At 42.5% G+C, this 13,829-nt stretch overlaps 1 protein-coding gene across 1 annotated transcript in view; it reads left to right on the top strand.

Moving 5' to 3' along the window:
- FKTN (fukutin) overlaps positions 1-13,829 on the top strand; it is a 52,547-nt gene that overhangs the window by 18,240 nt on the left and 20,478 nt on the right. Inside the window, exons 7-8 of the mRNA XM_073666687.1 lie at positions 8,897-9,026; positions 10,639-10,772. Coding sequence (XP_073522788.1) covers positions 8,897-9,026; positions 10,639-10,772 — 264 coding nt within the window. The remainder of the gene's footprint in view (positions 1-8,896; positions 9,027-10,638; positions 10,773-13,829) is intronic.

A 13,829-nucleotide genomic window follows, 5' to 3' on the forward strand; every position in this document is an offset into this window, starting at 1 on the left:
CAACAAACAAATCTCTCCTAAAGGTCCCAGGCACAAACAACCTCCCATGAGGAGTGTTAGATGGGGCATTCTCCTGTGCTTTAAGAATCTCATCTTCCAAAACGGAGTCCAAAGCAGCTATCACAACACCTTCTTGTAAAATGTTCTCCTCTTTCTCAGCACCGACTATGGGAGAAAAACTGCGAGACAAGGCATCCGCCTTAACATTCTTAGTACCAGGGATGTAAGTAACGGAGAAATTAAACCGCGAGAAAAACAGTGCCCACCTAGCCTGACGGGCATTCAGGCGCTTGGCAGCATCAAGATATATCAGATTTTTATGATCCGTAAGAACCTGAACGGGAAATTCCGCACCTTCCAAGAAGTGGCGCCAGTGTTCAAATGCGAGTTTAATAGCCAATAATTCCCGATTACCAATATCGTAATTCAGTTCAGTCTCCGAAAATTTTTTTGAAAAAAAGGCACAGGGATGTAATCCATCCCCGTTATCCTGAGACAATACTGCGCCAACCCCCACAGAGGAAGCATCAACCTCAACCAAAAACGGCTTAGTCACATCAGGCTGCATAAGGATGGGAGCAGAGGTGAACCTCTCCTTGAGATACACAAAAGCTTCAATGGCCTCAGAAGACCACTGAACCGCATCAGCACCTTTCCTGGTGAGATCGGTCAGAGGTTTGACAATACTAGAAAAATTTTTTATGAATTTTCTGTAATAATTGGCGAAACCCAAAAACCTCTGTATCGATTTCAAACCAATAGGCCTAGGCCATTCCTGTACAGCTTGAACTTTAACCGGGTCCATCTGAAAACCTTCGCTGGAGATAATGTAACCCAAAAAACTAATTCTCTGTACAGCGAACTCACATTTCTCCAGCTTAGCAAAAAGCGAATTGTCCATTAATAACTGTAATACCTCACGTACGCTCCGCCAATGAGACTCCAGATCCGGCGAATAAATCAAAATGTCATCCAAATACACAACCACATTTTTGCCGATCAAAGGTCTAAGGATGTCATTGATAAGATTCTGGAAAAATGCAGGAGCATTAGTAAGACCAAAAGGCATAACCAGATTCTCAAAATGACCCACAGGAGTGTTAAAAGCAGTCTTCCATTCGTCACCCTCCTTCATGCGCAACAGATTGTATGCCCCCTTAAGGTCAATTTTAGAGAACCACTTGGCCCCCATTAACTGGTTAAACAGATCAGGAATCAATGGCAGTGGGTAAGGATTGCGTACAGTAATTTTGTTAATCTCACGAAAATCCAGACAAGGACGTAAACCGCCGTCCTTTTTTTTTACAAAAAAAAATCCAACCGCCACAGGAGACTTAGAGGGCCTAATGTGACCGGCGGCCAAACTTGTCTGTATGTATTCCTCCAAAGCCTTCCTCTCAGGAATAGTAAGGTTAAATAAACGACTTTTAGGAAGAGTCACTCCAGGGACAAATTCAATAGAACAATCGTAGTCTCTATGGGGAGGCAAAACCTGCGATTCCTTCTCAGAAAAAACTCTCCAAAAATCCTGAATAGGAACAGGCAATTCTCCCCTATCCACAGCTGCAATACGCCCGTTACAACACTTGTCATAACATTTATGGCTCCAGGATTTAATTTCATTGGTAGACCAATCCAGTACAGGATTGTGAAATTTTAACCAGGGCAATCCCAATATTACTGGAGAAGGTAAGTTATTCAAAACTACCAAATCCAATTTCTCATGGTGAACACCATTAATAGTGAGAGGAAATTCACAGACCTTGAGAGTAATATTCTTCAAAGGGGAACCATCCACAGAAACCACAGCAATGGGGGATGATAAAGGTTCGGGTTTTAAATTGAGTCTTTCCAAGAATCCCCCATCAATTACATTCAGAGTAGACCCACAATCAACAAACACCCGAAATTCCATTAATTTTTCCTGAGCAATCGTGGAAGCAGCTAAAAATACACCCTTGGAATTTAAACAGGCAATACGGGCATGACTGACCATTTTTTTTTCTTTCTTCATGCGAAGCTCACAGCCTTTAATCAAATGACCAGATTTTCCGCAATAGAAACACAAGCCTTCAGAAAATCTACGGTCTTTTTCTTGAGAGCGAGGTGCCACCGATCCAATCTCCGTCGGTTCACCACTGTTAGTACACACATTCTCATAACCAGAAACTGACATAGCAGAGGATTTGCTCTCATTAACCCTTGCACGCAGTCTCCTATCCACCCGTATAGCTAATTGCATAGCCTGTTGCAAATCTTCAGGTGTAGGATAAGCAATTAGCAGGTCTTTAACCCTTTCATTGAGCCCAGCAAGAAATAGACTTTTCAGAGCAGAATCGTTCCACCCTGTTTGAGTAGACCAACGACGGAAATGAGTACAATATTTTTCCACATTACCTGATCCCTGTTTCAAACGTCTCAACTCAGTCTCAGCTGATGCGACACGGTCAGGATCATCATATAATAGTCCCAAAGCAGAAAAAAAACTATCCACTGATCTGAAGCATGTATCACTAGGTTGCAAAGAAAAGGCCCACTCCTGAGGCTCTTTGCGCAAAAGTGACATTATGAACCCTATGCGCTGGGATTCATCCCCAGAGGACTTGGGTCTCAAACGAAAATACAATAAGCAAGCATTTTTAAATGAAAAAAATTCTCGGTGTTCACCAAAAAATAAATCCGGCAAACATACCTTAGGCTCCAAGAAATGTGCTCCAGGACAGTTACTCACGTGCTGACGGAGCTCGGCCACCTCCATAGAGAGTCCCTGCAGGCGATGAGCCAAATCCTGAACCGACACCATGATGGAACAGAAAAATCTTTCCTTAGAGAATTTGCAGGCTGGACTTACTGTTATGTTCTGCTACCAGAGCTAAGGAAAGAGAGGAGATCTGTCCCTACGATAGAACTCAGCTGAATCCCTACGATGTAACAGGGAACCTGATCCTGCGATCAGACCTGCTAAAGTCCTAAGCTAGTCTGTACGGAGACCTATAGATGTGGGGAAGGAATCCCTACAAGTACTAAGGACTGGGAGGAAAATGGGACACCTCCTAACAGAAATAGTAGCAGACAGACGAACAAACAAAATATATAGAACATAGAGGTCCGAAGACCAAGCAAACTAACAGAGTTAGATACAGAGCACAGGCTAGCTAGAAAGTAGTTATACAATGAAGTCCAGCAAAGCCAGAAGGGCGGAGCAGGATTAAATAGGCCAACAAGGTCATGTGACCAGCAAAGGAAAAAACCTAAGAGCAAGGTTCTAACAATAATGACCATTATTACGTTTGGAGGAAAAAGGGAGATTCTTGGAAGCCTAAGAACACATCCCAACACGGCAGTGGCAGCATCATGTTGTGCGGTTGTTTTGCTGCAGGAGGCACTGGTGCACTTCACAAAATGGATGGCACATTGAGAAAAGAAGATTATGTGGCCATACTGAAGCAGCATCTCAAAACATCAGCCAGGAAGTTAAAGCTTGGGCGGAAATGGGTCTTCCAAATGGACAATGACCCGAAGCATACTGCCAAAATGGTAACAAAGTGGTTTAAGGATAACAAAGTCAGTGTTTTGGAGTGGCCATCACAAAGCCCTGATCTCAATCCTATTGAAAATGTATGGGCAAAGCGGAAAAGGCAGTTGCGAGCAAGGCGACCTACAAACCTGGATCAGTTACACCAGTTTTGTCAGGAGGAATGGGACCAAATTCCGACCAATTATTGTGAGAAGCTTGTGGAAGGATATCCCAAACGTTTGACCCAAGTCATTCAGTTTAAGGGCAATGGTACCAAACACTAATGAAATGTATGTAAACTTTTGACTTTGCAGTAAGTAATAAAAATGCCTTAAAACATCCTCTCTCTCATTATTCTGGCATTTGGCAAATATTAAATATTATGGTAATCCTAATTGACCTAAAACGGGAAATGTTTAATCTGATTTCATGTCAGATATTGAGAAAAACATGCATATGTGTCATCCATGAGAGTGGTATGAGGGCCCGACGTCCACAGATGGGGGTTGTGCTCACAGCCCAACACCGTGCATGCTTGGCATTTGCCACAGAACACCAGGATTGGCAAAGTCGCCACTGGCGCCTTGTGCTCTTCACAGATGAAAGCAGGTTCACACTGAGCACATGTGACAGATGTGACAGAGTCTGGAGACGCCGTGGAGAGCGATCTGCTGCCTGCAACATCCTTCAGCATGACCGGTTTGGCAGTGGGTCAGTAATGGTGTGGGGTGGCATTTCTTTGGAGGGCCGCACAGCTCTCCATGTGCTCGCCAGAGGTAGCCTGACTGCCATTAGGTACCGAGATGAGATCCGCAGACCCCTTGTGAGACCATATGCTGGTGCTTTTTGTCCTTGGGTTCCTCCTAATGCAGGACAACGCCAGACTTCATGTGGCTGGAGTGTGTCAGCAGTTCCTGCAAGATGAAGGCATTGAAGCTATGGACTGGTCCGCCCGTTCCCCAGACCTGAATCCGATTGAGCGCATCTGGGACATCATGTCTTGTCACATCCACCAACATCACGTTGCACCACAGACTGTTCAGGAGTTGGCGGATGCCTTAGCCCAGGTCTCTGAGGAGATCCCACAGGAGACCATCCCCAACCTCATCAGGAGCATGCCCAGGCGTTGTAGGGAGGTCATACAGGCACGTGGAGGCCACACACAATACTGAGCCTCATTTTGACTTGTTTTAAGGACATTATATCAAAGTTGGATCAGCTTGTAGTGTGTTTTTCCACTTTAATTTTGGGGGTGACTCCAAATCCAGGCCTCCATTGGTTAATAAATTTGATTTCCATTGATGATTTTTGTGTGATTTTGTTGTCTGCGCATTCAACTTTGTACAGAACAAAGTATTCAATGAGAATATTTCATTCATTCAGATCTAGGAGGTGTTATTTGAGTGTTCCCTTTATTTTTTTGACCAGTGTGTATATATACATATATATATGTATGTGTGTGTGTGTGTGTGTGTGTGTGTGTATGTGTGTGTATATACAGTTAGGTCCATATATATTTGGACAGAGACAACATTTTTCTAATTTTGGTTCTAGACATTACCACAATGAATTTTCAACAAAACAATTCAGATGCAGTTGAAGTTCAGACTTTCAGCTTTCATTTGAGGGTATCCACATTAAAATTGGATGAAGGGTTTAGGAGTTTCAGCTCCTTAACATGTGCCACCCTGTTTTTAAAGGGACCAAAAGTAATTGGACAGATTAAATAATTGTAAATAAAATGTTCATTTCTAGTACTTGGTTGAAAACCCTTTGTTGGCAATGACTGCCTGAAGTCTTGAACTCATGGACATCACCAGACGCTGTGTTTCCTCCTTTTTGATGCTCTGCGAGGCCTTCACTGCGGTGGTTTTCAGTTGCTGTCTGTTTGTGGGCCTTTCTGTCTGAAGTTTAGTCTTTAACAAGTGAAATGTATGCTCAGTTGGGCTGAGATCAGGTAACTGACTTGGCCATTCAAGAATATTCCACTTCTTTGCTTTAATAAACTCCTGGGTTGCTTTGACTTTATGTTTTGGGTCATTGTCCATCTGTAGTATGAAACGACGACCAATCAGTTTGGCTGCATTTGGCTGGATCTGAGCACACAGTATGGCTCTGAAGACATCAGAATTCATTCGGCTGCTTCTGTCTTGTGTCACATCATCAATAAACACTAGTGACCCAGTGCCACTGGCAGCCATGCATGCCCAAGCCATCACACTGCCTCCGCCGTGTTTTACAGATGATGTGGTATGCTTTGGATCATGAGCTGTACCACGCCTTCGTCATACTTTTCTCTTTCCATCATTCTGGTAGAGGTTGATCTTGGTTTCATCTGTCCAAAGAATGTTCTTCCAGAACTGTGCTGGCTTTTTTAGATGTTTTTTAGCCAAGTTCAGTCTAGCCTTTTTATTCTTGATGCTTATGAGTGGCTTGCACCGTGTAGTGAACCCTCTGTATTTACTTTCATGCAGTCTTCTCTTTATGGTAGATTTGGATATTGATACGCCTACCTCCTGGAGAGTGTTGTTCACTTGGTGGTCTGTTAAGGGGTTTCTCTTAGCCATGGAGATTATTCTGCGATCATGCACCACTGTTGTCTTCCGTGGGCGCCCAGGTCTTTTTGCATTGATGAGTTCACCAGTGCTTTCTTGCTTTCTCAGGATGTACCAAACTGTAGATTTTGCACTCCTAATATTGTAGCAATTTCTCGGATGGGTTTTTTCTGTTTTTGCAGCTTAAGGATGGCTTGTTTCACCTGCATGGAGAGCTCCTTTGACCGCATGTTTTCTTCACAGCAAAACCTTCCAAATGCAAGCACCACACTTCAAATCAACTCCAGGCCTTTTATCTGCTTAATTGAGAATGACATAACGAAGGGATTGCCCACACCTGTCCATGAAATAGCCTTGGAGTCAATTGTCCATTTACTTTTGGTCCCTTTAAAAACAGGGTGGCACATGTTAAGGAGCTGAAACTCCTAAACCCTTCATCCAATTTTAATGTGGATACCCTCAAATGAAAGCTGAAAGTCTGAACTTCAACTGCATCTGAATTGTTTTGTTGAAAATTCATTGTGGTAATGTCTAGAACCAAAATTAGAAAAATGTTGTCTCTGTCCAAATATATATGGACTTTATATATATATATATATATATATATATATATATATATATATATATATATACAGTACAGACCAAAAGTTTGGACACACCTTCTCATTTAAAGATTTTTCTGTATTTTCATGACTATGAAAATTGTACATTCACGCTGAAGGCATCAAAACTATGAATTAACACATGTGGAATTATATACTTAACAAAAAAGTGTGAAACAACTGAAAATATGTCTTATATTCTAGGTTCTTCAAAGTAGCCACCTTTTGCTTTGATGAAGCTCATCAAGAGAATGCCAAGAGTGTGCAAAGCAGTCAAGAGGTAGTCACCGGAAATGGTCTTCCAACAATCTTGAAGGAGTTCCCAGAGATGCTTAGCACTTGTTGGCCCTTTTGCCTTCACTCTGCGGTCCAGCTCACCCCAAACCATCTCGATTGGGTTCAGGTCTGGTGACTGTGTAGGCCAGGTCATCTGGCGAAGCACCCCATCACTCTCCCTCTTGGTCAAATAGCCCTTACACAGCCTGGAGGTGTGTTTGGGGTCATTGTCCTGTTGAAAAATAAATGATGGTCCAACTAAGCGCAAACCGGATGGAATAGCATGCCGCTGCAAGATGCTGTGGTAGCCATACTGGTTCAGTATGCCTTCAATTTTGAATAAATCCCCAACAGTGTCACCAGTAAAGCACCCCCACACCATCACACCTCCTCCTCCATGCTTCACGGTGGGAACCAGGCATGTAGAGTCCATCCGTTCACCTTTTCTGCGTCGCACAAAGACAAGGTGGTTGGAACCAAAGATCTCAAATTTGGACTCCTCTGACCAAAGCACAGATTTCCACTGGTCTAATGTCCATTCCTTGTGTTCTTTAGCCCAAACAAGTCTCTTCTGCTTGTTGCCTGTCCTTAGCAGTGGTTTCCTAGCAGCTATTTTACCATGAAGGCATGCTGCGCATAGTCTCCTCTTAACAGTTGTTGTAGAGATGTGTCTGCTGCTAGAACTCTGTGTGGCATTGACCTGGTCTCTAATCTGAGCTGCTGTTAACCTGCGATTTCTGAGGCTGGTGACTCAGATAACCTTATCCTCAGAAGCAGAGGTGACTCTTGGTCTTCCTTTCCTGGGGCGGCCCTCATGTGAGCCAGTTTCTTTGTAGCGCTTGATGGTTTTTGCAACTGCACTTGGGGACACTTTCAAAGTTTTCCCATTTTTTTTGGATTGACTGACCTTCATTTCTTAAAGTAATGATGGCCACTCGTTTTTCTTTACTTAGCTGCTTTTTTCTTGCCATAATACAAATTCTAACAGTCTATTCAGTAGGACTATCAGCTGTGTATCCACCAGACTTCTGCACAACACAAGTGATGGTCCCAACCCCATTTATAAGGCAAGAAATCCCACTTATTAAACCTGACAGGGCACACCTGTGAAGTGAAAAACATTTCCGGTGACTACCTTTTGAAGCTCATCAAGAGAATGCCAAGAGTGTGCAAAGCAGTCTTCAAAGCAAAAGGTGGCTACTTTGAAGAGCCTAGAATATAAGACCTATTTTCAGTTGTTTCACACTTTTTTGTTAAGTATATAATTCCACATGTGTTAATTCATAGTTTTGATGCCTTCAGTGTGAATGTACAATTTTCATAGTCATGAAAATGCAGAAAAATCTTTAAATGAGAGGGTGTGTCAAAACTTTTGGTCTGCACTATCTATATCTATCTATATCTATCTATATCTATCTATATCTATCTATATCTATCTATATCTATCTATCCTCAAATTGATAAGGTGCAGTAGTGAAAAGGTGTCAGATCCATAGGGATATGCATATGTAGATTCATAAAGTGCTGTAGTGCTTCATGACATTGGTGGACAGCTACTAATGCTTAACATTGCCTTGCTGATGATATAAGTAATTAAGTGTAATGTTAATGTACATTTAAAAAATATAGAGACCAGCACAAAATACCACGAGGATGCTCCCACCCCAACGCGCGTTTTGGCTTCTGCCTTGGTCAGGGCAGTTGTACAATATACAGCTACCAGATGCGGAGTTTGTGGGCTGTATACTGTACTTGGCATCTCACCAGTATACAGTAGAAGGGAGTGTTCTTGCTAATGCTAACGGAGTGCTCTCTTAAATGCAGTTCTCCCAAATTGTGGCACTTTGAACTGTATAGTGAAGTCTTGTCGGCATGCAATAAATTTCTTTTTGTGACAGATGAAGGACTTATGATGATGTGTTGAAATCACTTATATTTCCTTCTAGCTCTACCCTGATGACTTATCGCTAGAAGGAATTGAATTTAGAATGAAAGCCAAAGCCCTTTTACACCTGGCAGCTGCAACTTTGGACTCATTGGGTGTGAGTTTCTGGATCAGCAGCGGGACATGTTTAGGTAATTCAATATCGTATCTATTGCTACAACCCACAGCATATAAAAAACAGATTGGGGAAGTAACCTAGATAAGCCAAAAAAATGGCTACGTAGCAAAAAAGAATAAAAAAAAAAATTACAAAGTATGAAAATATCACAGAAAACAAACAGTGCTGCCCCCACCTTTATCATGGCGATCTGCTGCATTCTGCATGTTCTTTGGTAATCTCACCTGGTATTGGTAAGGCCTGTTTTTTGTCTGTGATGTTTTTTGAATTCATGTCCTTTCTGTGTGCCTTTTTTAATTTTAGAGTAGGGACTTGCAGGACCATTGACACTGGTTGCGAACTTGCATATTTTGGCCAAAATATCGACCAATACCTCATGTAATGTATTTATCTTATACGTTATTTTTCATCTTTTTATTGCACATTTTTCATTTTTTGCAGGATGCAGCCAGGCCTTCTAATGTTGGTTGGGTGAATTGGGGCATCTGTCTTGTGGGGTGCACGTATATAGTGCCGGGCAGCCCGCTTGATTTAAAATTATGGGCATCATTAATTGGCTGTAAGCCAGACACAGTGCATCAAATGTATCTGTGTGACTGGCGTCCTATGCAAACCCCATCTATGTGCATTCGTAATGCTACACAGCCACTCACATACTGCCAATACATGGAGGGGGTGGCTGTCGTATCTGTATTCTGCACCTGTGCTGCCCCCGCCTTTATTACGGGGGTCTGCTACATCCTGCTGTTGCATTGGTAATCTGACCTTGTATTGGTAAGGACTGTTTCTTTTCTGTGATGCTTTTTCAATTCATGTCCTTTTGTGCACCGTTTTTTAAGTAAGAAAATAGAAAGCCTAACCTATGTTAATAGTTTTTAAGACAATGTTCATATGCAGTGTTTTTGCTGCATTTTTAGCAGCAGTTTTTAGTGTGTATTACTTGTGTGATTTGTCCACAGTACATGTTTAATAAAGTTAGTTTTATTTACCATCAACGCTGCAAAAATTAGTTTTCTGTGTTTTTTGCAGCGTTTTTGCCCTTTCTCATTGCTTTCTATGGGTGAAAAGGAAGGAATTGGTATTATGCAGATTTTTAAAAGAGCTGCAGTTCTCAAAATCAGTCAGGAAAAAAACCAATGTGTGTATGAGATTTCTGAAAACTCAGCTTATGCTGGTACTGTAAAACGCAGCTTCTTTTCTACAGGAAAAAAATGCACCAAAAAATGCTGCAAAAGCGCTTCATACGAACATATTATGTAGGAAAATATATGCTTGGGTGTCCCAAATGAATCAATATATATACTATAGTAAACTGAGAAGTCCCCTAAGCTAAAGCACATGTTTTTGTTTTTGAAACTTTTCTGGCACATCTACTGACAGGTTCTACATGTTTATATGATGAGTTATTAGCTAATATTATGTTTTTTTTATACTATCTGATATTAATGTGATGAGTTATTTTTTACATAGTCTTATATTGTGAAATGTTTAGATCATTCTTATATCTCCTATTATTTGCACCTCATGAAACTTGTGGATTTTATACTAAACTGTTACAATTGCCATCATGTTTCGCAACAGGGGAGCGTATAATGAAAACTACTCACCTGACAATTTTTTTTAAGGTTGGTACCGGCAGTGCAACATCATTCCTTACAGCAAAGATGTGGATTTAGGGATCTTTATACAGAACTACAAGCCTGATCTAGTTCCAGCATTTCAGAAGGCCGGACTCCCACTGAAGCACAAATTTGGCAAGGTTGGGGTGCTGTGCTGTTTTTGCAAGCGTTTTTCTTCTATTATTTATATTTATAATATATATATATACAGTACAGACCAAAAGTTTGGACACACCTTCTCATTTAAAGATTTTTCTGTATTTTCATGACTTTGAAAATTGTACATTCACACTGAAGGCATCAAAACTATGAATTAACACATGTGGAATTATATACTTAACAAAAAAAGTGTGAAACAACTGAAAATATGTCTTATATTCTAGGTTCTTCAAAGTAGCCACCTTTTGCTTTGATGACTGCTTTGCACACTCTTGGCATTCTCTTGATGAGCTTCAAGAGGAAGTCACCGGAAATGGTCTTCCAACAATCTTGAAGGACTTTCCAGAGATGCTTAGCACTTGTTGGCCCTTTTGCCTTCACTCTGCGGTCCAGCTCACCCCAAACCATCTCGATTGGGTTCAGGTCTGGTGACTGTGGAGGCCAGGTCATCTGGCGTAGCACCCCATCACTCTCCTTCTTGGTCAAATAGCACTTACACAGCCTGGAAGTGTGTTTGGGGTCATTGTCCTGTTGAAAAATAAATGATGGTCCAACTAAACGCAAACCGGATGGAATAGCATGCCGCAGCAAGATGCTGTGGTAAGCCATGCTGGTTCAGTATGCCTTCAATTTTGAATAAATCCCCAACAGTGTCACCAGCAAAGCACCCCCACACCATCACACCTCCTCCTCCATGCTTCACGGTGGGAACCAGGCATGTAGAGTCCATCCGTTCACCTTTTCTGCGTCGCACAAAGACACGGTGGTTGGAACCAAAGATCTCAAATTTGGACTCATCAGACCAAAGCACAGATTTCCACTGGTCTAATGTCCATTCCTTGTGTTCTTTAGCCCAAACAAGTCACTTCTGCTTGTTGCCTGTCCTTAGCAGTGGTTTCCTAGCAGCTATTTTACCATGAAGGCCTGCTGCGCAAAGTCTCCTCTTAACAGTTGTTGTAGAGATGTGTCTGCTGCTAGAACTCTGTGTGGCATTGACCTTGTCTCTAATCTGAGCTGCTGTTAACCTGCGATTTGTGAGGCTGGTGACACGGATCAACTTATCCTCAGAAGCAGAGGTGACTCTTGGTCTTCCTTTCCTGGGGCGGTCCTCATGTGAGCCAGCTTCTTTGTAGCGCTTGATGGTTTTTGCAATTGCACTTGGGGACACTTTCAAAGTTTGCCCAATTTTTTGGACTGACTGACCTTCATTTCTTAAAGTGATGATGGGCACTCGTTTTTCTTTACTTAGCTGCTTTTTTCTTGCCATAATTCAAATTCTAACAGTCTATTCAGTAGGACTATTAGCTGTGTATCCACCAGACTTCTGCACAACACAACTGATGGTCCCAACCCCATTTATAAGGCAAGAAATCCCACTTATTAAACCTGACAGGGCACACCTGTGAAGTGAAAACCATTTCCGGTGACTACCTCTTGAAGCTCATCAAGAGAATGCCAAGAGTGTGCAAAGCAGTCATCAAAGCAAAAGGTGGCTACTTTGAAGAACCTAGAATATAAGGCATATTTTCAGTTGCTTCACACTTTTTTGTTAAGTATATAATTCCACATGTGTTAATTCATAGTTTTGATGCCTTCAGTGTGAATGTACAATTTTCAAAGTTATGAAAATACAGAAAAATCTTTCAATGAGAAGGTGTGTCCAAACTTTTGGTCTGTACTGTATGTGTATATATATATATATATATATATATATATATATATATATATATATATATATATATATATATATATATATATATATATATAATCACACACTGGTCACATGACTGTGACATAGCACAGGTCCTGCGCGCACAGAATGTCTGTCTGATCACATGACTGTGACATCAGCAAGGTCGTGTGTGTGTGTGTGTGTACGGGATGGATGTATAAACCCTGCTTGATGGGAGACAGGTGTGTTCGGTGTGTTGGGCGTGAGGCCTGTTCCCCGTGTGTGTGGGACACCGTGATACAGTGAAGCCTGGCAGCCTGAAAGGACGAGGCTGGATCTTGTGTAGATGCCAGTGGCCTTGGAAGGCAGCGGCTTGGTGAAGAGTCCGGAAAGGCGCAGACTGGATGTGTGTGAGTGAAACATTCCAGTAGCCTTAGACGGGATGACGGCTAGAGACCCCCACCTGGGAAAGCCTTAAAGCCACAGTGGTGGCGGATTAAATGGACTGCAGCAGCTAAAACCCGGCAAAGGTAATACACTTTGTTATATGGACACTTGTATGGACATTGCTAAAGTATTACCTTGCTGAAGGCTGTAACCTGGGCCAAGTGGGCCTGTCTGCCACTTGGGCTCGTGAACATTATATGTGTGAACTGCGGTTTATGAAGTGCAATAAACTGCTGAAGTGTGAAAACCGGAAAGACATTGCTGGTGTGCATTAATTTACCCGGTGCAGCGAGTATCCCCCATTATGATGACTAGTGCTGCCTTACATATGGTGGAGAATGTGGCAACTGCAGCCCGGTTGCTAGCGGCAACGACAACCCGGTTGCTAGGGGCAACTGCAGTCCGGTTGCTTGAGGCAACTGCAGCCCCGTTGCTAGGGGCAACAGCACAGGACGACGAGTGTGGATTAAAGCATCTGGCTGCAACTCGGTGGGGTTGCGAAGATTGTCGTCGCACTAAAACCTGGTTTGCTGTGGCTCGGCGGGGCTCACGAATTTTAACGCATCTGGCTGCAACTCGGTGGGGTTGCGAAGGTTGTCGTCGCACTCAAATCCGGTTTTGCTGTGGCTCAACGGGGCCACGAAAATTTTCGGGGAGAGCGGTGTAAAGTGTCTAGTGTGTACCGTGATGGCCATGAACGGTGCAGTATCTCCAGACGGAATGGAGAAGGAGTTAGATGACCGTGTGCAATCGCTCTTCGGCATAATGGAGTGTCCTGAGGAATTGCAGGAGCTGATGGAGGTGGCTGTGAAGGGAGCAGCAAATGAGTCTGAAGCTGTTGAGCTTTTGAAATGCCTGATGGAGTCGCAGCAGCAGGCATTTGAGAAACAGCGACAGGTATTTGAGAAACAGCGACAGG

This window comes from Phyllobates terribilis, unplaced genomic scaffold (genome assembly GCF_046119375.1).
Source record: "Phyllobates terribilis strain yellow unplaced genomic scaffold, ASM4611937v1 Scaffold_1__5_contigs__length_1240528914, whole genome shotgun sequence".
Taxonomy (NCBI): Eukaryota; Metazoa; Chordata; class Amphibia; order Anura; family Dendrobatidae; genus Phyllobates; species Phyllobates terribilis.